Below are 25,176 nucleotides of genomic sequence, written 5' to 3'. Positions count from 1 at the left end.
AGGCCTGGAGGGAAGCTCAAGTCATCCCGCTACCCAAGAATAGTAAAGCACCCTTTACTGGCTCAAATAGCTGACCAATCAGCCTGTTATCACGCAGACTCGGTCTCAACCTTTAAGTCTTTACTGAAGACTTATCTCTTCAGTAGGTCATATGATTGAGTGTAGTCTGGCCCAGGAGTGTGAAGGTGAACGGAAAGGCTCTGGAGCAACGAACCGCCCTTGCTGTCTCTGCCTGGCCGGTTCCCCTCTCTCCACTGGGATTCTCTGCCTCTAACCCTATTACAGGGGCTGAGTCACTGGCTTACTGATGCTCTTTCATGCCGTCCCTAGGAGGGGTGCGTCACTTGAGTGGGTTGAGTTACTGACGTGATCTTCCTGTCTGGGTTGGCGCCCCCCCTTGGTTTGTGCTGTGGTGGAGATCTTTGTGGGCTATACTCGGCCTTGTCTCAGGATTGTAAGTTGGTGGTTGAAGATATCCCTCTAGTGGTGCGGGGGCTGTGCTTTGGCAAAGTGGGTGGGGTTATATCCTTCCTGTTTGGCCCTGTCCGGGGGTATCATCGGATGGGGCCACAGTGTCTCCTGACCCCTCCCGTCTCAGCCTCCAGTATTTATGCTGCAGTAGTTTATGTGTCGGGGGGCTATACCTGGAGTACTTCTCCTGTCTTATCCAGTGTCCTGTGTGAATTTAAGTATGCTCTCTCTAATTCTCTCGTTCTCTCTTTCTTTCTCTCTCTCTGAGAACCTGAGCCCTAGGACCATACGTCACGGCAAACCGGGCATGATGACTCCTTGCTGTCCCCAGTCCACCTGGCCTTGCTGCTGTTCCAGTTTCAACTGTTCTGCCTGCGGTTATGGAACCCCTACCTGTCCCAGACCTGCTGCTTTCAACTCTTAATGATCGGCTATGAAAAGCCAACTGACTTTTATTCCTGATTATTATTTGACCATGCTTGTCATTTATGAACATTTTGAAAATATTGGCTCTCTCTAATTCTCTCCTTCTCTCTTTCTTTCTCTCTCTCGGAGGACCTGAGCCCTAGGACCATACGTCAGGACTACCGGGCATGATGACTCCTTGCTGTCCCCAGTCCGCCTGGCCTTGCTGCTATTCCAGTTTCAACTGTTCTGCCTGCGGTTATGGAACCCCTACCTGTTCCAGACCTTCTGTTTTCAACTCTTAATGATCGGCTATGAAAAGCCAACTGACATTTATTCCTGATTATTATTTGACCATGCTTGTCATTTATGAACATTTTGAAAATCTTGGCTCTCTCTAATTCTCTCCTTCTCTCTTTCTTTCTCTCTCTCTCTCGGAGGACCTGAGCCCTAGGACCATACGTCAGGACTACCGGGCATGATGACTCCTTGCTGTCCCCAGTCCACCTGGCCTTGCTGCTATTCCAGTTTCAACTGTTCTGCCTGCGGTTATGGAACCGCCACCTGTCCCAGACCTGCTGTTTTCAACTCTTAATGATCGGCTATGAAAAGCCAACTGAAAATTATTCATGATTATTATCTGACCATGCTTGTCACTTATGAACATTTTGAACATCTTGGCATAGTTCTGTTATAATCTCCACCCGGCACAGCCAGAAGAGGACTGGCCACCCCTCATAGCCTGGTTCCTCTCTAGGTTTCTTCCTAGGTTTTGGCCTTTCTAGGGAGTTTTTCCTAGCCACCGTGCTTCTACACCTGCATTGCTTGCTGTTTGGGGTTTTAGGCTGGGTTTCTGTACAGCACTTCGAGATATTAGCTGATGTACGAAGGGCTATATAAAATAAACTTGATTGATTGATTGATCAACCCTTAGTAAACGTCATGGAAAAAATTGTGTTTGACCAGATACAATGCTATTTCACAGTAAATAAATTGACAACAGGATTTCAGCATGCTTATAGGGAAGGACACTCAAAAAGCACAGCACTTACACAAATGACTGATGATTGGCTGAGAGAAATTGATGTAATGGCTTTACACCCCCTGCTATAATGTGGATAAAGAGTTACTTGTCTAACAGAACACAGAGGGTGTTCTTTAATGGAAGCCTCTCAAATATAAGCCAGTTAAAATCAGGAATTCCCCAGGGTAGCTGTTTAGGGCCTTTGCTTTTTAAATTTTTTACTAACAACATGCCACTGACTTTGAGTAAAGCCAGAGTGTCTATGTATGCGGAAGACTCAACACTATACACGTCAGCTACTACAGTGACTGAAATGACTGCAACACTCAACAAAGAGCTGCAGTTAGTTTCAGAGTGGGTGGCAAAGAATAAATTAGCCCTAAATATTTCTAAAACTAAAAGCATTGTATTTGGAACAAAACACTCACTAAACCCTAAACCTCAACTAAATCTTGTAATACATAATGTGGAAGTTGAGACAACTAAACTGCTTGGAGTAACCCTAGATTGTAAACTGTCACGGTCAAAACATATTGATGCAGTAGTAGCTAAGATGAGGAGATGTCTGTCTATTATAAAGCGATACTCTGCCTTCATAACACTATCAACAAGGCAGGTCCTACAGGCTCTAGTTTTGTCACACCTTGACTACTGTTCAGTAGTGTGGTCAGGTGCCACAAAAAAGGACTTAGGAAAATTGCACAGCTGGCCCTTGGATGTACACAGAGAGCTAATATTAATAATCTCTCCCGGCTGAAAGTGGAGGAGAGATTGACTTCATCACTACTTTTATTTATGAGAAGTACTGACATGTTGAATGCACCGAGCTGTCTGTCCCACCTACTGGCACACAGCTCGGACACCCATGCATACCCCACAAGACATGCCACAAGAGGTCTCTTCACAGTCCCCAAGTCCAGAACAGACTATGGGAGGCACACAGTACTACATTGAGCCATGACTACATGGAACTCTATTCCACATCAAGTAACTCATGCCAGCAGTAAAATTAGATTGAAAAAAAACACCTTATGGAACAGCGGGGACTGTGAAGCAACAGAAACATTGGCACACACACACAAATAACATACGCACTATACATACACATGGATGTTGTACTGGAGTAGGGGCCTGAGGGCACACAGTGTGTTGTGAAATCTGTGAATGTATTGTAATGTTTTTAAAATTGTATAACTTGTTTGGGATAGGGGGCAGCATTTTCACTTTTGGATGAATAGCGTTCCCAGAGTGAACTGCCTCCTACTTAGTCCCAGATGCTAATATATGCATATTATTATTAGTATTGGATAGAAAACACTCTGAAGTTTCTAAAACTGTTTGAATGATGTCTGTGAGTATAACAGAACTCATATGGCAGGCAGAAACCTGAGAAGAAATCCAAACAGGAAGTGGGAAATCTGAGGTTTGTAGTTTTTGAACTCACCCCTATCGAATACACAGTGGGATATGGGCTATTTTTCACTTCTTAAGGCTTCCACTAGATGTCAACCGTCTTTAGAACGTGGTTTCAGACTTCTCATGTGAAGGGGGGCCGGATGGGAGATGTTTTACTAAGGGGTCTGCCTACAACCTCGTTCTCAGTCACGCGCTTTCACTTGAGGTTGCTCTCGTTCCAGTGCTTCTCTACAGACAATGGAATTCTCCGGTTGGAACATTATTTAACTTTATGATAAAAACATCCTAAAGATTGATTCTATACTTAGTTTGACAAGTTTCTTTGACCTGTAATATAACTTTTTGAACGTTTCGTCCGAATGGACCAGATCGCGCTTTTGGATTGTTTACCAAATGCCCTAACAAAAGAAGATATTGGACATAAATGATGGACATTATCGAACAAAACAAGCATTTATTGTGGAACTGCGATCCCTGGGAGTGCATTCTGATGAAGATCATCAAAGGTAAGTGAATATTTCTAATGCTATTTATGAATAATGTTGACTACCCAACATGGCGGAGCGCTGAGCGCTGTTCTCAGATGATGCTTTTTCCGTAAAGTTTTTTTGAAATCTGACACAGCGGTTGCATTAAGGAGAAGTGTATCTAAAGTTTCATGTATAATAGCTGTATTTTCATCAACATTTATTATGAGTATTTCTGTGAATTTCATGTGGCTCTCTGCAATATCACTGCATGTTTTGGAACTACTGAATCTAACACGCCAATGTAAAATAAGATTTTTGGATATAAATATGAACTTTACCGAACAAAACATACATGTATTGTGTAACATGAAGTCCTATGAGTGTCATTTGATGAAGATCATCAAAGGTTAGTGATTCATTCTATCTCTATTTGTGCTTTTTGTGACTCCTCTCTTTGGCGGGAAAAATGGCTGGGTTTTTCTGTGACTTGGTGGTGACCTAACATAATCGTTTATGGAGCTTTCGCTGTAAAGCATTTTTGAAATCAGACACTGTGGCTGGATTAACGAGAATTGTATCTTTAAAATGGTGCCTAATACTTGTATGTTTGAGAAATTTGATTTATGAGATTTCTGTTGATTTGTATTTGACGCCCTGCAATTTTATTGGCTGTTGGCGAGAGGTTCCGCTAGGATAAACTGCTTTAATTTTGCTGGACCCCAGGAAGAGTAATAGGGATCCATAATAAATACAAATTCAGGTGGAATTGTATGAATTCTTCTTATCGTTTTAACATTAAGACATTCTTCCCATAAAATTCCTAATCATTAACTTTACCCAGTAACAGGATATTTTAGCGAAAAACCTGGTTGTCTCTGCCAGGAGGCTGACACTTGGCCGCAAGTGGATCTTCCAGCAAGACAATAGCCCCAAGCATTAAAAATAAGCATTTTGCAATGGCCATCTCAGTCTTCGGACTTGAACACCATTGAAAACCTGTAGTTTGAATTGAAGAGGGCAGTCCATAAGAGGAGACAAATGATATCAAGGATCTAGAAAGATTTTGTACAGAGGAATGGTCTAAGATCCCTCCCAATCTCATAAAACATTTTAGAAAAAGGTGCCAATAATTCTGACCCCTCTCTTTGAGATTTTATTTTCTTACTTGTGAATAAAATCTCTTTCACTGAGCAATTGTAATAGTATAAAATAATAATATATCTATAATTTACAACTTCAGTATTTTAATTACTTAATTCAGTCTTTTTTGCTCATCTTTATAAAGGCTGACAATATTTATGGACCTGCCTGTATAGCTATCATTTCAATCAATCACAGGACCTCTGAAGGCATATTCAAATTACCCTGACATATTTCATTAAGGCTTTTAAGAGGTTCATCAATCTGTCCATCCTCCCCAGCAGCACCATCTCTCAGTCTCTCTCCACTACTACTCACCTGAAGGACCACTGAGCTGTGCGTGTTGCTCGTAAAGAAGCGAGTGTTTCCGGTTTTTGAAGCCTGTAGGTGGGCAGAGATGCCCATGTCACCACACCCCAGCGACACTTTCATGTGAGGGTCGTCGTCCTCCACGAGGGATCTTTAGGGGAGGCAGAGGGAGGGGAAAGAGAAAGGGGAAAAGAGGGAGAGAGGGAAAGGGACGTTTAGCTTATAATCATGCAGTACAAGCACGGATTTACATTAAAATCAACTCATTGAGTGTGTTTTGTATGCAGATTCACTAGCCTACATGATGAGAGAATCTTGAGATTTTCCTGATGTTTCATGCACAGCGGCTGAGGAAAGGGGTTTTAGGAAAAAGGTCAATAAATACACAGCACAACAAGGGGAGAGCTTAGCTAAGACATTTGCGTTCTCCTAATCAGGCATATAGATCATGAATTAAAATGTCTACATTAACACCAAACAATACACAAGGACGCTCACACACACCTGAAATATGGTGCTTATATACAGGGACGTAAGGACAGGCAGTCACACTACAAGGCAAAGGTAACTACGAGCTAAGAGTAAGCATCCTCAGCCGGGCCCCTCCCTGCAGCAGACCTCGCCATGCTCTCATTGGAACGGTGAGAGAATAACACGACTCAGGCCAACCATAGCGGTGTTCTCACCTCCTCTGCCACATCACACTAAGTTCCATCATTAGCTCTCCACTACAAACCTGATGAAGTCATACTGGTGCTCTATGCCAGGGGTTCCCAAACTCTTTTTCATTTGGGACCTACCAATTGAGGGGTCTTGAGTCGCGACCCACAAAAAAGGTTTGAACGGTTGAAAAAACATACAGACCAAAGAATAAGTCAACAATATCATCATGGCAGCAGAGAGAACATTTTGTAGTTTTAAAGCACATTTTTCTGCCATTCTATACATTTTCCCGTGGCTAATGCTGTGTTCTTATGCTTAAATATTATAAAATCAATAGGGGACTCATTGTCCAGCTTTATTGTTGTTGATTGCAAGTTCTCAAAGAGCTATAGCTAGGCTATTTACATTTTTTATTTTTTTTATTTAACTAGGCAAGTCAGTTAAGGACACATTCTTATTAACAATGACAGCCTATATATAGGTCCATTATCATGTCTACATACTTTAGATTTGAAAGCATTTCCCCCCCTATATGCACACACACACACACACACACACACACACACACACACACACACACACACACACACACACACACACACACACACACACACACACACACACACACACACACACACACACACACACACACACACACACACACACACACACAGTACCAGTCAAAAGTTTGGACAAACCTACACAAGGGGTTTTCTTTATTTTTTTACTATTTTCTACATTGTAGAATAATAGTGAAGACATCAAAACTATGAAATAACACAGAATCATGTGGTAAAAAAAAAAGTGTTAAACAAATCAAAACATATTTTATATTTGAGATTCTTCAAAGTAGCCACCCTTTGCCTTGATGACAGCTTTGGACACTCTTGGCATTCACTCAACCAGCTTGGCCAAATTGAGCAATCGGGAGAGAGCGGCCTTAGTCAAGGAGGTGACCAATAACCTGATGGTCACTCTGAAAGAGCTCCAGAGTTCCTCTGTGGAGATGGGAGAACCTTCCAGAAGGACAACCATCTCCGCACCAATCAGGCCTTTATGGTAGAGTGGCCAGACGTTAGCCACTTCTCAGTAAAAGGTATGATGGCCCGCTTGCAGTTTGCCAAAAAAGAGTTCGCACCTAAAAGACTCTCAGACTACAAAAAACAAGGTTCTCTGGTCTGATGAAACCAAGATTGAACTCTTTGGCCTGAATGCCAAGCGTCACGTCTGGAGAAAACCTGGCGCAATCTCTATGGTGAATCACGGTGGTGGCGGCATCATGCTGTGGGGATGTTCTTCAGTGGCAGGGACTGGGAGACTAGTCAGGATTGAGGGAAAGATGAACAGAGCAGAGTACAGAAAGATCCTTGATGAAAATCTGCTCCAGCGTGCTCAGGACCACAGAATGTGGTGAAGGTTCACCTTCACCTTCCAACAGGACAAAGACCCTAAGCACAGGCAAGGCCATGCAGTAGTGCCTTTGGGACAAGTCTCTGCCCCAGCCAGAGCCCAGACTTGAACCAAATAGAACATCTCTGGAGAGACCTGAAAATAGCTGTACAGCAACGCTCCCCATCCAACCTGACAGAGCTTGAGAGGATCTTCAGAGAAGAATGGGAGAAACTCTCCAAATACAGGTGTGCCAAGCTTGTAGCTTCCTACCCAAGACTCGTTACTGTAATCACTGCCAAATGTGCTTCAACAAAGTACTGAGTAAAGGGTCTGAATACTTATGTAATTGTGATATTTCAGTTTTCATTTAGATCACATTTGCAAACACGCACAGTGTATTCAGAAAGTATTCAGACCCATTGAATATTTCCACATTTTGGTATAAATGTAAAAAAAAATCTAAATGTTTTTTTAAATGCACAAAAAAAGTAATCCCACGACCCACCTGGACACCTGCCATGACCTACAAGTGGGCCCATCCCACAGATTGGGAACTATTTCTCTATGCAACACCAACGCAACATCTCGTTAACTACAGCAACTTTAATTAGGCCTACAATTACTGGAGACCAGTATTTCCCACTGGTTATTAGGGCATGGCTGCTAACTGACCATGGGGGTCATATTAACTTCAGAGTTACAAATAAAAAGCCATCTCTCACACTGGCCAATAAAAATAATTTAAAAAAATAAAAGATTAAGATGGGCAAAAGAACACAGACACTGGACAGAGGAACTCTGCCTAGAAGGCCAGCATCCCGGAGTCGACTCTTTACTGTTGACGTTGAGACTGGTGTTTTGCGGGGACTATTTAATGAAGCTGCCAGTTGAGGACTTGTGAGGCGGGGCCTCCCACTCTTTCTATTCTGGTTAGAGTCAGTTTGCGCTGTTCTGTGAAGGGAGAAGTACACAGCGTTGTACAAGATCTTCAGTTTCTTGGCAATTTCTCGCATGGAATAGCCTTCATTTCTCAGAACAAGAATAGACTGACGAGTTTTAGAAGAAAGGTCTTTGTTTCTGGCCATTTTGAGCATGTAATCGAACCCACAAATGCTGATGCTCCAGATACTCAACTAGTCTAAAGAAGGACAGTTTTATTGCTTCTTTAATCATAACAGTTTTCATCTGTGCTAACATAACTGCAAAAGGGTTTTCTAATGATCAATTAGCCTTTTAAAATGATCAACTTGGATTAGCTAACACAACGTGAAATTGGAACACAGGAGTGATGGTGGTTGCTGATAATGGGCCTCTACGTCTATGTAGATATTCCATATTTTTTTTTATTATTATTATTATTATTTTTTTTAAATCAGCCGTTTCCAGCTACAATAGTCATTTACAACATTAACAATGTCGACACTGTATTTCTGATAAATTTGATGTTATTTTAATGGACCATTTTTTAAACATTTTCTTTCAAAAACAAGGACATTTCTAAGTGACCACAAACTTTTGAAAGATGGTGTAAAAAAAAAAATATATATATAGTTTTTTATGCTACCCCACCATGTGAAAAAAGTTATGTAATCAACAGCCAATGTTTACTTTTTAATGTGGGCTATGAAAGTCCACAGTAGTTTTGACAGCAGTGGCGGCCACTGATTGGCTGAATACCAGGACGCGAGGTGGTTGGAGTTGTCAATAAAGCAGCATGACAGAAATATGATGAAGTTTTCGAACTACCGGTAAATTTCTTTCAGAAGATATATAAAGAGATCTGTGCATTTGAATAACAGCATAAATACACCTATTTCTCTTTTGCATATCAAAAACCGACTGACCACTACTGCACATGCTGCCACTGTTTTGAACAGATTAGATTATATTATTTAGAACGAGCAGCCAGTACACGAACGAGTGCACCAGGGAGAACGCAACAAGCAGCATGCAGATGCAATAAGTGAAACCCCGCCCCAGCCCCTCTTGACAGTGGACAGAAATTCTTTACGTTTTAAAGTTCATTTCATGCAATTCTACACATTTTATTTATTTCTATTTCATGGTTTCTCTCACAACCCCATTTTCAAATCAGGTGATCCCACATGGGGACGCGACCCCTAGTTTGGGAAACGCTGTGTTAAACACACGATACGATGATCATCCAGGACTGCTGAGTCTCTAACGAATGGAAGTTGATGAGCCAGTCAGGGGGTCAGGTGATACTATCAGGAATGTTTCTACAGGGAGGTGGAGATGGATGGCCTAGTGGGCTCTAGATAGCGGTTGTTCAGGGTCAACACCACCACAACTAGATGTGGAGGAGTATTCATGGCTACAGGATCAGGAGCAATCACACTGACACACAGTGTACTGGTACATTTACCCTGTCAGGTGGTAAGTCGTAGAGGCAGCGAGGAGAGAGTGGGTTGTCCAAACCACAAAGGAGTGTTGGTGGCTGCCGGAACGAAACAAAGAGAACAACAGCTAGAGCAACCCAGTCATAAAATACATAACTCGGACTCCAACCAACAGCACGAAACAAACAAACACAGACGTCATCGGAAGTTTCATCCATCAACAGCAGATTTGTAGTGAAAACACCAAACACACACACACACGCTATGCTACAAACACGTCCGTATGCGACTACAAATATGCACCGACTAGGCTACACAAATTTTTCACACAAATAAATACACAAAAGTCAGTTAGGCCTATATCAAATCTTCTGCTGTGTGTGTGTGTGGGTGGTGGATGGCAGTTTAATTTGTTATTAACAAGATGCTTAAACATGCCAAGAATCATATGCTTTATGGAATGGAGACCGTGAACCATTTCTTAGAAATACATCAGGGAATAATTAATTAAATTGGTTAAATTGGATGGGGGTAGGCGTGCGATGCGTCTTAATTGCTTTTGTAAATTGGATGATGACTATAATGAAAACTTGCATCTTAAAGGCCCAATGCAGAATGTTATTATCTCAATAGCTAATCATTTCTGGGTAACAATTACTTAAGTACCTTACTGTGATAGTTTATTTTTGATCATTTTAATTGAAAACTAAAGTAGCTTCTTATCTAGAGCAATTTCTCAAGTGAGAATTCTGCTAGGACTGTCTGAGCATGGTCTGAGTGGGGAGAGGGAAACTGAAAATTAAATGTTATTGGCAAAGTGGTTTGGAACTCTTTCTTATTGGCCTATTAACTAATTTGTCACCAGGCAGGTAAAACCTCTATCCCAAGCCTCCCGAGTGGTTTAGCGGTCAAAGGCACTGCATCGCAGTGCCAGAGGCGTCACTACAGATCTGGGTTTGATCACTGGCTGTGACGCAGCCGGCCGCAACCGGGAGACCCATGAGGCGGCTCACAATTGGCCCAGCGTCATCCGGATTAGGCCGGCTGGGTTGTCCTTCGCTCTCTATCCTACCAAAACAGGCTGACATTTCAGGCAGTCTTTTCAAACAGCTCTTACACTAAAAGGGCATTATCATCATATTCACAGTATTATTCCAACCTCAGCGTGCTTAGAAAGATGGAAATCCGCACACTGGCAAAAAATAGGAAATATCCAAAACCTCAGTGTGGAAAGACTATATATAAAAACACTGGAAATCTAATTTTTGACTGCACTGGGCCTTTAAGAGCAGCAGACTTTTTATCAAATGGCTGTTAGTGAACAGTGTCTATTTCCTCTCATTCACACATCTGTTTGAGGGATACATTTTTTTAGAAGTGGGATAGTATTGGATTAAAACTAAACCTACAGGAGCAATGGCAGGGAAACAGGAAGTTGTCGAACTATCTAACTACTTAATGGGAACCTACATCTACAATGAGGAAATAAAACAAATTGACAGACGCTCATTCTTCAAACTAAATGTTTGGTAGGCCATTTCTACACTTCCTGTTGGTGAGACAATCATTAGAATTAAGAGCCTCTTCACACTTACTACACTTTTCGTAAAAATACCGTCGGCTACACATATTACTCAAATGTAAACATGAGTACTTGCTACGTGTCGACACTCGGCTAACAGTCGCCCCCCTTGAAGCAGGGCAGTGTAAACAGAATAGTCTCGTTGAGCCAACACTCCTACAGTATAAATGCTAATAGCAGAGCAATGTTTTTAAAACAACTTAAATGTTTAGATATTTTCCTAATATTTGAGACTCATTTTATTGAGTTTATACCTGAAATTGCAGTAACAGGCTGTTACATTCTGAAAATGTTGCAGTAGCTGCCAGCTGCACTGAGCCACATACAACTATGGAAGCCCATCTCCACAAACAAAAACTAAAAATGTCAAATGCAGATCATACAAATAGATGTTTTTTATTTGTAACATTGTGTGGTGATTTCAGAGGTGGCACCACAGGTCTCAGAGTGGTGGGTGGGGAATTGTTTTCCGGGGGGCACCAGAGTTTTCCTGGTCTGGTAGTAGGCTAACCTAACCAACTTCGGACCCTAGTTGTAGCGTATGACATAGTAATAAATCACTGTAAAAAAAATTATATGGGCTATGATGGGACCAGATTCTTTGTCTAATCAGGTCATATGTTGTTTTTTTTAACTCCTGGCCCTACTGAGGATGAAAACATTAAAACCCTTTTAATTAAATTTTTTATTTTACTAGGTAAGTCAGTTAAGAACACATTTTTATTTACAATGACAGCCTAGAGTGGGTTAACTGCCTTGGTCAGGTTGCAGAACGACATACATTTTGCCTTGTCAGCTCGGTGATTCGATCGAGCAACCTTTCGGACACTGACCCAACGCTCTAACCACTAGGCTACTTGCGACCCCTTTACACAGAGAAAAGAGACCATTTCGATTGGACAGTGAAACCAACAGGGCTGAGCTTGCTGCATGCAGGGTTGCATTGTATATACTCATACAGTTATCAGAATGTTGTCGATTGAATACTTCCAGTCAATCATTTTGGATTAACCCCTAAGGTCGATCTCCGTGCCCCCGCTGAAATCTATTTAGCGTAATAAAAAAAAGAATTGCCATAAAAATATATCTGTTTAAAAAGGCCACCACAAAGTTTGAATATAAACCAAAATAACTGCCTATTTTAGGCCATAAATACATAGCTTAGGCTATTAAAACATGACCTTGCATTTTCCCTGGCCAGGCTTCTCTAGACTACCTGCAGCTGTGGTTGTTATCAGTAGGCTACAGTTGACCAGACTGAAGCACAGACTAATTGTGCACGTTGACAAATCATGAGGCACTTTATATGTTTTATGGCGGGTATGAGCTTCCATATCAAACAGCTCGTGCAGTGAATTCACTTATACCCACGTTTTCAGTCACAACTGTTATAAGTGAATTCACTGCAACAAGCTGTTTTATATGGAAGCCCATGTTAGTCTATGCTTCAGTCTGGTCAACTGTATCCTGGTGCTGCCTTTTTTTGTTATGATTTATCTAATTGACCAACTTCATTCAATTATTTGAATTCCATTTTCTTTTTTGGGAGGGAGTGAGCTCAATGCGCACATCCCAGTTTCTCTAGAGATAAATCAGACCCAGCTTGAACTGTGTGACATAGTAGGTAGGGAGTTGTTTCCAAAAGGCCAACATTCTACTCAGTTTAGCAGTAATAAACTACAATGACCATAATCCTTTGCGCATCTATTTGACCGGTCTTTGTTTCTTTTACGCCTGCTACAGAAGAGAGAAGAATGCGCGATCGTCCGGTGATATAGAGAGCCATCTCTAGCTGAAAATACACGATCTAAGTGATTAATAGTTGGTATTCAGCAGTCATAAAAATATTCCTTATTTACTTGAGAACTACAAAATAGGAATTTTGTCAGAGCGCATAGGCAGCAGCTCTATAAAGACTAGATGACTTGGAATTAAATCATAAAGTAATCAAATAAAACAAACGTAACATACACAACAACTGAAATACTGTATTACAGCTAAGTGAATAAATGATGGTTAATAAGTGATAAGCAGTAATGGGCAGCCACGACCATCATGGGACTTGTTTTATTGTGTGTTGTTACAGCATTCAACCCACATAATGCATAGTCCCTTTAGTGTTTTAAGATAATCGAAACCAAAAACCGTGATTCTTTTTGAACCGAACCCCCCAAAAAATCAAAAAGCACTGATCGCTCAGCACTAATCTCTATGCACTCACAGCACCCTACACACTCACGCACTCCAACACACACACACGCATAACACGCACACACATTTATACTGACTCTTTTATACTGAATCTACACACACACTCACGATATACGCCGCTGCAAGAAAGGCATTTCACTGTACTTGTGCACGTGACATTAAAACGCGAAACTTACCACATGTAATGATTTGCATGATATTGATTAAAAAAATGAAGCCTGGTTTGTTGCAATGTTCTAAGGTAGACCTACTGTACTTTTACATTTGTATGAGAGGGTCAATCGTTCATTTTTGATAGGATTACGTTACTTGATGAAGCCTTGCTTTCAGCAACTCTGCGCTTTTGTCTTGAAGCTAAAATGTAATGAGTGTAGCCTACAGATGAGAAAATAAACCCTTCAATTGTCTGCACATGCTTGTGAATTATTGCTTTATTCAAGAGTGTAATATGATTTGGTTGCATTATTCAATAGCTTAGTGTAATATGTTTCAGAAGAAACTGTCATTGTTGAATAGTTTGTGCTTGCTGGCTAGTGGCTACTGTGATATTTACGGTCATTTAGAGCTGCTGACCAAGAATGTCACGTTGCCAGCGACAACGACAGGTAAGGCAAGGATGCAATGTGAATTTAAAACTAGATATCTCTTTCGCCACCCCGCTCCTCAGACTCTCCGTCATATCTCTTAGTGGGAATAGGGCCTTAGAATATCAAAATAGAGACAATCCCTTTACAGAACTGCAACAAAGAAACACACAACACCACTACCACCACAAACACCAACAAAAGATGGCTAATTGTCTCCCCCAGGGAGCTGGTTATCAGTATAATTAAATGGCTCGATACTGTGCAGCATTCCACACCAACCAAAGCTGCAAGTTGAGTTTAACAATGCTGTAGTTTGAGCATGGTTCCCCCCAAACACCAAAACAGGCGCAAATCAAATCAAGCGTTCATTATCCAACAGACATGGAACGCAACGTAATGTGCTTTACAGGAAAAAACAAATGATACCATTTGCTACCTGGGCTGCACCTCATGATGGAAAAAGCCAACAATGAAACCCTGCCTGTGTCATCCTGTGCCATATGACTCACAGTCCAACAGTACCACAAAGGATGGAAAAAGACCCTGGGAAACTCAAATAACCTCCATTCTCCTCTACTGTATCAACGTTACAGAGGCAGACAGTGCACCGCTTTATAAAACCAGGACTTTGTTTCAGACAGGTGAGAGAAACGAGCAGCAATGTACCCAAAATAGAGAATCAACATAACAAATTTTTTCAATCATTCATAATGATGAACTACAGCATGTTCCAGGTACTGGTGAGAGAAGCAGCTGTGATGTGATTTCATGTCGTGCCAGACCTTCTGCTCCCTGCGAATGAGATTCACTGAAGAACTTAGCACATCCCAGTCTTTGATTACCCAACATCCCTTTTAACTTTGTTGGACCCGACGGTCGCCTCTTAATTAAGCTTTGAGGGAGCGGCCAGATCAAACAGAAAGGTGTCTTTTCACTTTTTTATCCAACTACCTTTAAAACCAGGACGTTGCTGACTAGAAGAGAATAAATGGTTGACGGCTGTTAGTGTTTGTATCCATATGCAAAGAAAGCACCAAGCACTCGAATGAAGACAAAAACAACATTGATTAATTTACAAAAAATGTTACGTGCATTACAATACCAGCTTTGAAGTCGCTCCGAATTTTTCACTTAGACAAAAGTAGCTATGATGTAATATAAACAGCAGACACTCTTACTAATAGGAGGGCTCATTTAGACCGCAAACAGATGCCACTCCATTGTTAAGACGACATAGCAGCTACAAACACTGTTTGATTGATCATGCAACCCTCTGGTATCATCACCTGCTATATCATTTCACTACATGCAATTTGAGTGAAGGTTGGTGAGTATCTATTGAGAAGGATTATGCAAAGACAATTGACATTTCTGATATGAAGGAGAACAGACTTCCTGAGGTTTTTCAGTCACGCAATATGAGTCACCACATCATGCACCAAATGTGCTTCCTGTGAAACACTAAGTCCTCCAGCATTCATCCAGCAGTATTATCAGCAGATTTTGGCTTTCATAATTTAAAAAGTCAGGGAGATAGATATGCTAATGAAGACACAGAGCTGCCATCCTATCTGAGCGGTGTGGAACATAAATAAACCTTGGGGGTGAGTACAGTTTATGAGCAGGAGCCACACAAAACACACAGCGGCATATATTCTCCACTGACTGTCTCAGCGGCAGACGGTGCTGCATGCGTTTGACAACATTTTCTCGTAAAAGGCCAATTCTATTAAGAGACTTACTAACGCCAATAAAATACCCACCCTCTCCGATCTCCCCCACCTGCACAGGCCTATATCCATTCACATAGATAAGACATTCGAACTTCAGCCAGCCTTCTATTTATATTTCTGTAGAAAAGGTTAATTGTGGCCGTTTTGTGAACACAAAGGTATGATTCATTAGAAAACACTGTCAGGGGGAGAGAGAGCAAGGACTCTGAAATTTAGAGAAACCTTTCAAGCATTATTACTATTGTGTTGAAGATCCTGAGTATTGTGTAATCACATTTATATTGGGTTTTTGAGGATGTGCTGTTCCCATTGTATAACCGTACTGAATTGACAGGCAGGGGGCACAGAACATGTAGGCTTGATGAGTATTGGAGTGTTGTGGAAAACATTGGACAATCAAACAGGTCAAACCAGGAGAAAATGTGGTACTATTGGGTTTAGCTGCCTATCACAGTGGACTGGGGCCTGGGGGGCCCTATAGCATTGCTGTACCTGCCAGGGTAGATACACACTCCCCTAGATACAACATTCATGTAAATGCAGCGGAGGGCCGAACAGATTTTTTTGTTTGTCAAAATCAACGTGGGCCAGAAAAAGAGCAGCTATTTGATATACATACTTTCTATCTAGTTTTAGATTGGTTTATTTACTATTTTTCTTAAATAACTATTTCCCCTCGGATGCTATTATACAGGGCTATTTCCTAACCAGGAAATCAGGGTGTTGTGCTTCTCCACACACCATGAAAAATAAATCCACTTCTGTTTAATTTCTTGTCAATCACCTTATAATTAGGCCTAGTAATGAAACATTAGGCCTATGATGTCATTTCCTGAGCAGATCGTACAGCTTATACTAATTCGTCTTATGGCCTTGTCGTTCAGTGGTTAACACGGGGGCCGAACAATCCTATGGACATTGGCTGAGGAATACAGATGGGGAAATGTTTAAGAATTATAGTGGAAGCGTAAACAACTGAATATCATTGCTGGTTTTACCAGTGTCCTTGAGGCGAGGATGAAATGAACTGTTAAGGACTTGGAATTGCCTTGAATTCCCATTGAACTTCCAGTTATTTCAGGGCTTCCGGGCAGTGCACCTTTGCCATTCCTCCCAAGCATGAAATCTGCACCACAGGCAGAGGCTATATTTAGGCCTGAGTGAGATCACTGCAGACAAACACACAGACCAGGCTCCATAATAATCTCCAGCTAACACACAATCACACATTAATACACACCAACTCCTCCTAAAATACCACCCTGTCCCTGGATCTCTGGTTATATGTTAGCATACAGACATCCACACATGCTGCTCTCTCCATGTTGAAAACGGCCATATCTAGAGAAAGGGGAGAAGCTACGCACACAGATGGAGGCCATTCCGCTCCGTTACAGTAGGCTACATGGAGGAACCACAGAGGAACCTATAATGAGAGGGCTAACGTCACATCAGGCCATCTAAAAACACATCACACAACGTATAAAAGTCCAAATAGCAGCTGGGTCGGGCTGGGCAGGGCATGGCTCAGTATTAAATGTTACAGTTCCACTCTTTTTGTTTGTCATTTTTACAGGGGAAAGGCTATTTTGCTGTCCTAACGGAAGAAACAAAGAGCTATATGCAATGGTAAAATATGTTGGTTTATAGCCCTAGCCTAGGCCTGTACTTTAATGATGATTGAGAACCTAAATATATCATGTGAGAATTGGTGGCTTCAGCTTAATTTAAGCTTATAAGCAACACCCCATCAGGACTGGGGTCAAGTCCATCTCAATTCAAATCAATTCAGGAAATAAACTGTTTTATATACAATTACGGACACAGTTATGGCAGAAGTTTATTGAAGAAAATGTTGAAATTGACTAATTGAAAATGAATTTTTCCCATGCTGTCATTTATGTTCTGGAATGATTATCCTGAACATATCTCAGGCAGAGAATTGATGTAACTGTAAAACTGTGCACATTTAGCCTTAATACAATGTTCTTTTACAGATTTACCTGCCATGCCATTTACCTCAAACACTGAACACTAAAGGTATATTCAGAATTTTGGGTACTGTGGGAATTTCTCAGTGTTCTATATGTTAATATAATGTGTGGATGGGAAAATTCATACATTCCATGCGTATGTTTACTTAAGGGAGTTTACTCAAACAGGGCATGGACAACTGGAATTTCAACAAAAGGTACAGTATGCATCCACTCAGAAGGCATCTCTCTGGTTATAGAAAGGGAAGGTTAACTCATGATGTGCTTTGTTAGTCATGTAGGCTACATACCTCATTCATAATTGAGACATTTTATGGTAATAAGCAGCAATGAATGATACAGAATGTACCTTCCAATATCTAATATAAATGATCTATCTACTGTATGGTAAAGCATATGGAGACCGTCTCAATTCTTCTTGCTATAAAGAACTACAAACAGAGCCTGAAATTCCATTCGAAATATTCTGATAAAATGAAGCCAAAAATCACACACATTCATCAACAACCATGAGCCTTTCAATCTAGCCTGAAGCACGAAGCAATGTACCAATGTGAGTTTTCACTTGACACTAGCCAGAATTGGCAGCATTGATATGGTCTTTGCTCCTGAGGATGCCAGTCCTCCAAACCAAATTAAGCCAGGTTACTGTTCACTAGTGAGGAGATAACCGGATCCCCACCATTTACGTTCAGCTAGCCTAGCAGGGTGACTGACAGAGGGCATGATAGGGGGGCATCTCTCACACAGAAGGGGGAGATGGAAGGAGGAGAGCCTGGATGCACCTTCCCTATTCTGCCCTCCCCCATCCAGAGAAGCAGCAGCAGTAGCAGCAGACGACAATAACTCCTAAACCAGGGTGCGCCAGACGCCCTGACAAAGGCATGCAGCCTCCTCCCAAGCTTGCTGTGGCGGCCAGCAGTCTTTGCAGGCGGATAAACACAGCCCCAAGGAGGGCGGAGGGTGGCGGACGTGGTCCTAGCCCCTGAAAAAACTAAATGGGCCACGGCCATGGATAATGAGCCACACTGCTCTAGAGGACAGTGTTCCGCTAGTTGGCCAGGCACAAAGGAGGGTATTAAATCGACCGCTCTCGACACGCAACAATGCTCCCATCATATTCCGCCCAATTAGGCTGCAATGAGAGAGGGGGACACAACAACTGAAAAAGAAAGCAGAAAATACACCACCACCACAGCATGATGTGCATAACAAATGGTTATTTATTAAGATGTGATTGCCATTTCTGTCTTTACTCACATGTAGGCAGGAGAGAGCGGTGAGGACCTGGATGTCTTAAGAACTGGCACTGGGAATTTCCAGCTGACAGGAGAACCGCTTTTCCATTTCAACGGCATTTTGTTGTCACCAGCACGGAGCTACAGCGCTAACAACGGCAAAGAGCATTTCCACGAACAGGCTTCCAGCGAGGGCTTCCATCCCACTCTGCCCACTCGGATCAGAGGGAGGGAGAGCAGCAGCGACAGGGGTGGAGTGGTACAGGCAGCAGCAGTGCAGGCTACACACAGGTTTATGACACTAGTGGCAGCAGTGAGAAGAAGCCAACGGATCCTATCTCCTGTGCCTACTGGGCCAACTCACAGTCATCTCCTGTTAGAGGGGGAAAAGCTCTCCGGTCCTGTCGCCCTTTGAGGCTGTGCCGACTCTAGCCCAGCAGCTCAACAACAGTGCCACCTTGTTAAAGGAGCGGCGACTGCAGTGCTGGGCTTGTTATAGGGAGAGGTGGAGGGAGGAGTAGATAAAGGGAGGGGGGGAAAAAACGCTAGCATCTGCCCACCCTTAGAGAGCAGTGCCTAAAATACCACTAGTTTACACTGGGATATAAAAAGAAGAAAAAAATTACATTTGGATTTCTTTGAGGAATATCAAAGTAAATTTGGAGTCACGTGATGAAATGTGTCGTCGTCCCACTACAACTGGTCGGGAAAGTATGCAGTTTATTAGGCTACAGATGAAATAAACGTGAACTTCACAGGGTGGTGAAAGTGCAAGGTGATGAACTTGATGCTCCTTTCCAATAAATATCGAGGTTCTTATTCTGGTGACATGATCATCGATGCTTGGCTGCCGTTAAATAAAAATAATCTCTCTTTTGTCCATAATAATGTCATCATGAAAGCTATAGGTGGTCTCTAGCTAACGACGCGGTGGCTAACAGTCTCTGGCTAACAGATAGCGCTGGTGGCTAACAGTCTCTAGCGCTGGTGGCTAACAGTCTCTAGCGCTGGTGGCTAACAGTCTCCAGTGCTGGTGGCTAACAGTCTCTAGCTAACAGATAGCGCTGGTGGCTAGAGCACAAGTGCCACTACCAGAGTGGGCACACTCGCTATACAACGCAAACATTTATCTGCAACAAGTCAATTGGATGGAAACATCTCTGGTGGGAGAAAAAAAATCCATATTGTTTTTATGCGGATTTTTGAATATTTGCATGAAAATCTGTCGCCAATTGGATGGAAACCTAGCTAGTGTGACTTCACACACACCTGCATAGGTGTAATTCCAAGTAGGACAAAGAGTATATCATAAAAATATCATTACAGTTCTATGGACTACATGGCCCCCTACACCTTTGGAGGGAATGTATATTCCCCACTCCGATGAGCCTAATATGCAAGCATGGCAGATTGTACACTGGTATACACAATGAACCTTCCATCTCTCATTCCATTGGACTCATCCAGTTAGATTGCCACCTCAAAATTTGTCCCCTGCATGGCTGTCATCCACCGAACCCTCCAGCAGGAACACAGTGTGCAGTCAGCCTTGGCCTTGCCTGAGGCAGCCAGCTGATCAAGATGAAACACTGAAACTCCTCTCCTCCTAAGACCAACATCCACCCAAGCACTGAGAGCAAAATAAAAGCCAAGAATAGAGCGCTGTGCAGCTCATTTCCACGATTACAGTTCCTCTTGTCTGAAGAGCTCTGAAGGCCCTGTCAAGAAATCTATAGCAATGTCATTTCCTGTGTGTCAGTTCCTTTTGGCAAGCCCGCTCTTTAGCCCTTTGTTTCAACACACTTCTCAAATCTCTTCTACTCACGTCGTGAAAAATGACCCCTTGTGGAGCTCTGGCCAGCCTCAGCCAAGCTGGGACCCCTATAGTCACTCCTCTCCTGCTTTCTCACTCTGGAGCCTCAGGTCTTCCAACCTGCCCTTAATCCCTCCCTCTAGGTTGACTCACTATCTCGTCCCACAACGAGGGAGAATATCCCAAGTAGAACCACTGCAGGTATTTTCAGAGGAGCCATGATGTCTTGGGCCACTTATTCACTGTGGAGTTCATTCAACAGAGGACACAGCCAGGTCTGTCAGGCAGGGTGGTCATGTGCTCGGTCTCGGCCTGTGGTTTCAAAGGATGGCAGGGAGAATCTTTTTTAAATCTTTTTACAGACAAAGGAAACCAGATGAGTGGGGATGGTGCTGAGCACATAAAATAATTAATGGTGTCTGTCTGAGTGAACAAAGCATGGTTGAAGATGTTCATTCTTACCTGCTCTGTCTCCATACACAAACCAATTAATAACAGAGAGTGAACAAACACACCAAGACTGCCTCCGGATCAGAAAACTGAGCTCCACGTGCAGGTTACAGTAAACTGCACTACAGCCTGTTTCTAGAGCGCTTAAGCTGCAACTCTTTATTTAGACGCATACCTAAATCTAATTGGATAGGAGAGGGAAAACATCTCAACATGGATCTGTCATGACACCAGATAGTCCTAAATGCAGAGTTGCACATTTAAACAGACTGAGCTAATTATTTCACAATCATTGTAATGTTTCATCACGGAACCTATACCTTTTTCAAAAACAGAATGTCTATCCGAACATCTATTGAAGAAACTGCATCATTATTACCACCACAAAGCAACTGTTTGACTTCTGCCCTGCCAGCCACAACTGAGCAGCACTATAAAGCACAAGACAGGCTGGGAACAAAGAGGGGAGGAGCCAGCAGTGATAACCTGATCCTCCATAACCAAACTCCCCCAGCTTTTAGAGTAAAGCCTGACAATGGCTGCATTTATCAGAGCCACGATGAGCATCGATCTGTGGGCTTCTTTCAGAGGCCATTAGGGCCACGGCGAGAGCGAGAGAGAGTGCGCGAGTGCGAAACTCCTGAGCTCTGCAGACACACCAACCCGACAGCCCTGGAAGACAGGCCAAAAGTCAGTAACACACCCTCACTGTGATGGAACACAGCTGTACTCTCTGAGTCTCGCTATAACACACACCCCATCACTGTTCTGGCAGGAACACACTGTACTAAAAGAACACATACACTGTATTAAAGGAAGTGTTGACCATCCACACACTTGCTTGTCCATAAGATTGTTGTACATTGCTTTTTGTGCACCATGCCTATGTCTGACATTTGTACTGGCCAGTAGGTGTGTTTACACGCCTGTATGAGCATAAGAGGAACAGACAAGACGGCCCTCAAGATTCTGACTCTAGAACAGACAAACGTATACCATCTACTGGATGCAGAAGGAACTGTGCCCGTCTAAATACCAGACACACCCTCAAGCAGCTGACCGCACATGCTGTCACCACCACACAGCGTGGTTCCTCATCTCATCTTTTACATTTTAGTCATTTAGCAGACACTCTTACCCAGAGTGACTTACAGTAGTAAAAAAGTGAGAGAAATTACAAGGTTATGTTATAATACTGTTATTGCATCAAATGGTTGTTTTATGGAATAGAATAGTGGGTTCTTAGAACACTTTCATCTGTGTGTGTTCTACTGAGGATGAGCCTCTGGGAGATTTAACACTGACAGGAGATTTACCATGACAGGAGATTTACCATGTTTTTGGATGATAAGCCTAACAACACCGCATTCCGGAGCATGAGTTAATGTTTCTGTACTGGGGTACCAGGGGGAAATGGCTCCAGTATGGAGTTGGGGTCCCAGGGGGAGATGGCTCCAGTATGGAGTTGGGGTCCCAGGGGGAGATGGCTCCAGTATGGAGTTGGGGTCCCAGGGGGAGATGGCTCCAGTATGGAGTTGGGGTCCCAGGGGGAGATGGCTCCAGTATGGAGTTGGGGTCCCAGGGGGAGATGGCTCCAGTATGGAGTTGGGGTCCCAGGGGGAGATGGCTCCAGTATGGAGTTGGGGTCCCAGGGGGAGATGGCTCCAGTATGGAGTTGGGGTCCCAGGGGGAGATGGCTCCAGTATGGAGTTGGGGTCCCAGGGGGAGATGGCTCCAGTATGGAGTTGGGGACCCAGGGGGAGAGGGCTCCAGTATGGAGTTGGGGTCCCAGGGGGAAATGGCTCCAGTATGGAGGAGTTGGGGTCCCAGGGGGAAATGGCTCCAGTATGGAGGAGTTGGGGTCCCAGGGGGAGATGGCTCCAGTATGGAGTTGGGGTCCCAGGGGAAAATGGCTCCAGTATGGAGTTGGGGGGCCAGACCCTGGTCTCTACACAACGAGAACAGTTTTTACAGCAGACACTGTCTGAATTATAAGTATCTTTCATACAAATCTTAGCCTTGTGACCCATTCCATACATCTGTTGTTTGTCATGTAGACTGGAGGGGGTGTATCTTGGCTATAAAAGACCTTTGAACCTTTGTCCTGGGTCTCTCAACGAATCACCTGAGAGTGATGTCAACCAGCCATCATTATCGTAGAGCACTCAATTGATTCACTTTATGTGTGTGTGTTGTATTGACCTGCTCCCTTATTAATAAGTGAATAAAGATTTAGTTTAAGTATGACTATGACTTGTGTGATAAGTTTGTCTCTCCTAATTTGATAGTAAAGAAATTAACCACCACAGTGCATACATTTTTTTGTACTGGTCCCCCCGCGGGAATCAAACCCACAACCATGGTTATTAAAAGTGCCATGCTCTACCAACAGCCAAATGGGTTAATCACATCTGACAGTCTATCCAGCTGTCACAGGAATGGAAAAACATTGATGACACCAAAGTGGAGCGACCAGAGGGCACAGCAGATCAAATCAATCAAAATGTCAGTTATAAGTGATTTAGAATAGCTCTCCCTCAACAACAACACTCTGCTGTCTACATTTGGATAGATTCAACTAAGAAGTACCATGTAAAAAACAAATGCAAAGGCCTTAAACGTCATTGATCAGAAAATAATCTGCATTTGGCATTATCAAAGCATTTCTGGGGTGAGAAATAATTCTGCTGAAAGTGCTAGTTGAGAGAAACTCACCCAGCGTAGAAAATCTCAAAGACTGTGGTAGCGAAAGCAGAAAAGGGGCGTTAGCCTGGCATCAGAGGGATCGGTGATGAAAGCAGAGGCCCAGCAGGTGCTGAAGACGGAGGAGCTCTGCTGAGGGGTGCAGCAGCAGCAGGCAGCTTAGAACCAAGCTAAAGGAGCCTACCTCTACCCCAGGAACACACTATGAACGCCTTCTCACATTCTCTGTTTTGGAACATCTCCTTTTTAGTCATGATCCACTTTTACACAAACACAAACTCTGGCTAGGCCCAAATAAAACAAACCAAGGAGTAGTGAAATAGTACTGGTACTAGGTTAGTGTTTTTTTTTAACACTAAACTGGTTAGTGTTTTACTTTTCACATTAATGGTCAATGATATTTATCTTTCTTAAACATCTTTTAAGTGGGATGTAGGGATGCTATTGGTTAACCGTTAGTCGTTGAAAATAAATTTGACCAGTCTTGCTTTTCAGTCTATAGGTTAATTTGCATAATTAAATTGGTGCCAGAATTCAACAACTGGAAAAGTGTCGTTGTCGACTGGAATTAGTATTTAGCCGAAAACAGTCATGTACAGTGAGTGAGTTTATTGAGTTAGAAAGTAGCTTTCTTACGTCAACTAATGGCCGTCTCTAGCCACGAGCAAGACAGAGCGGAGACTCGTTGCTTGGCTACTCACAGTCACAGGCTGCAGGGAGCAATGGGAGAGAGGAGCAGCACGAAGCAGCTAACAAGAACAGCTACAGTATTAAACCTGTTAAGGCTGCAAGCCCGACACCGGTACACCTATGACAACATCCAGCTCAAGTGCAGGGCGGCAAATTCAAAATCTATTTTTTTTTAATATTTAACTTTCACACATTAACAAGTCCAATACAGCATTTGAAAGATAAACATCTTGTCAATCCAGCCAACATGTCCGATTTTTTAAATGTTTTACAGAGAAAACACCACATATATTTATGTTAGCTCACCACCAAATAAAAAAGAGGACAGACATTTTTCACAGCACAAGTAGGATGCAAGTAGCATGCACAAGCCAACCTAACTAACCTAGAACCAACCTAAATAACCTAGAAAAAACTACCTCAGATGACAGTCCTATAACATGTTACACAATAAATCTATGTTTTGTTCAAAAAATTTGCATATTTTAGCTATAAATCAGTTTTACATTACTGCTAACATCATAG

At 42.6% G+C, this 25,176-nt stretch overlaps 1 protein-coding gene across 6 annotated transcripts in view; it reads right to left on the bottom strand.

The window, feature by feature from the left end:
- LOC139537066 (kelch-like protein 13) overlaps positions 1 to 25,176 on the bottom strand; it is an 86,500-nt gene that overhangs the window by 32,063 nt on the left and 29,261 nt on the right. For 4 of the 6 annotated variants that reach the window (XM_071337925.1, XM_071337922.1, XM_071337923.1 and 1 more), the window contains exon 3: positions 5,245 to 5,386. In XM_071337925.1, the coding sequence (XP_071194026.1) occupies positions 5,245 to 5,386 (142 nt within the window). Of the gene's footprint in view, positions 1 to 5,244; positions 5,387 to 5,536; positions 5,583 to 19,017; positions 19,390 to 25,176 lie in introns of those variants that run through there. The other 2 variants (XM_071337926.1, XM_071337921.1) reach the window with 2 other exon arrangements.

The sequence above is a fragment of the Salvelinus alpinus genome, chromosome 13 (genome assembly GCF_045679555.1).
Source record: "Salvelinus alpinus chromosome 13, SLU_Salpinus.1, whole genome shotgun sequence".
NCBI lineage: Eukaryota > Metazoa > Chordata > Actinopteri > Salmoniformes > Salmonidae > Salvelinus > Salvelinus alpinus.
Note: the sequence above shows the minus strand (reverse complement) of the source record. Positions and strands in the feature narration are given on the sequence as shown.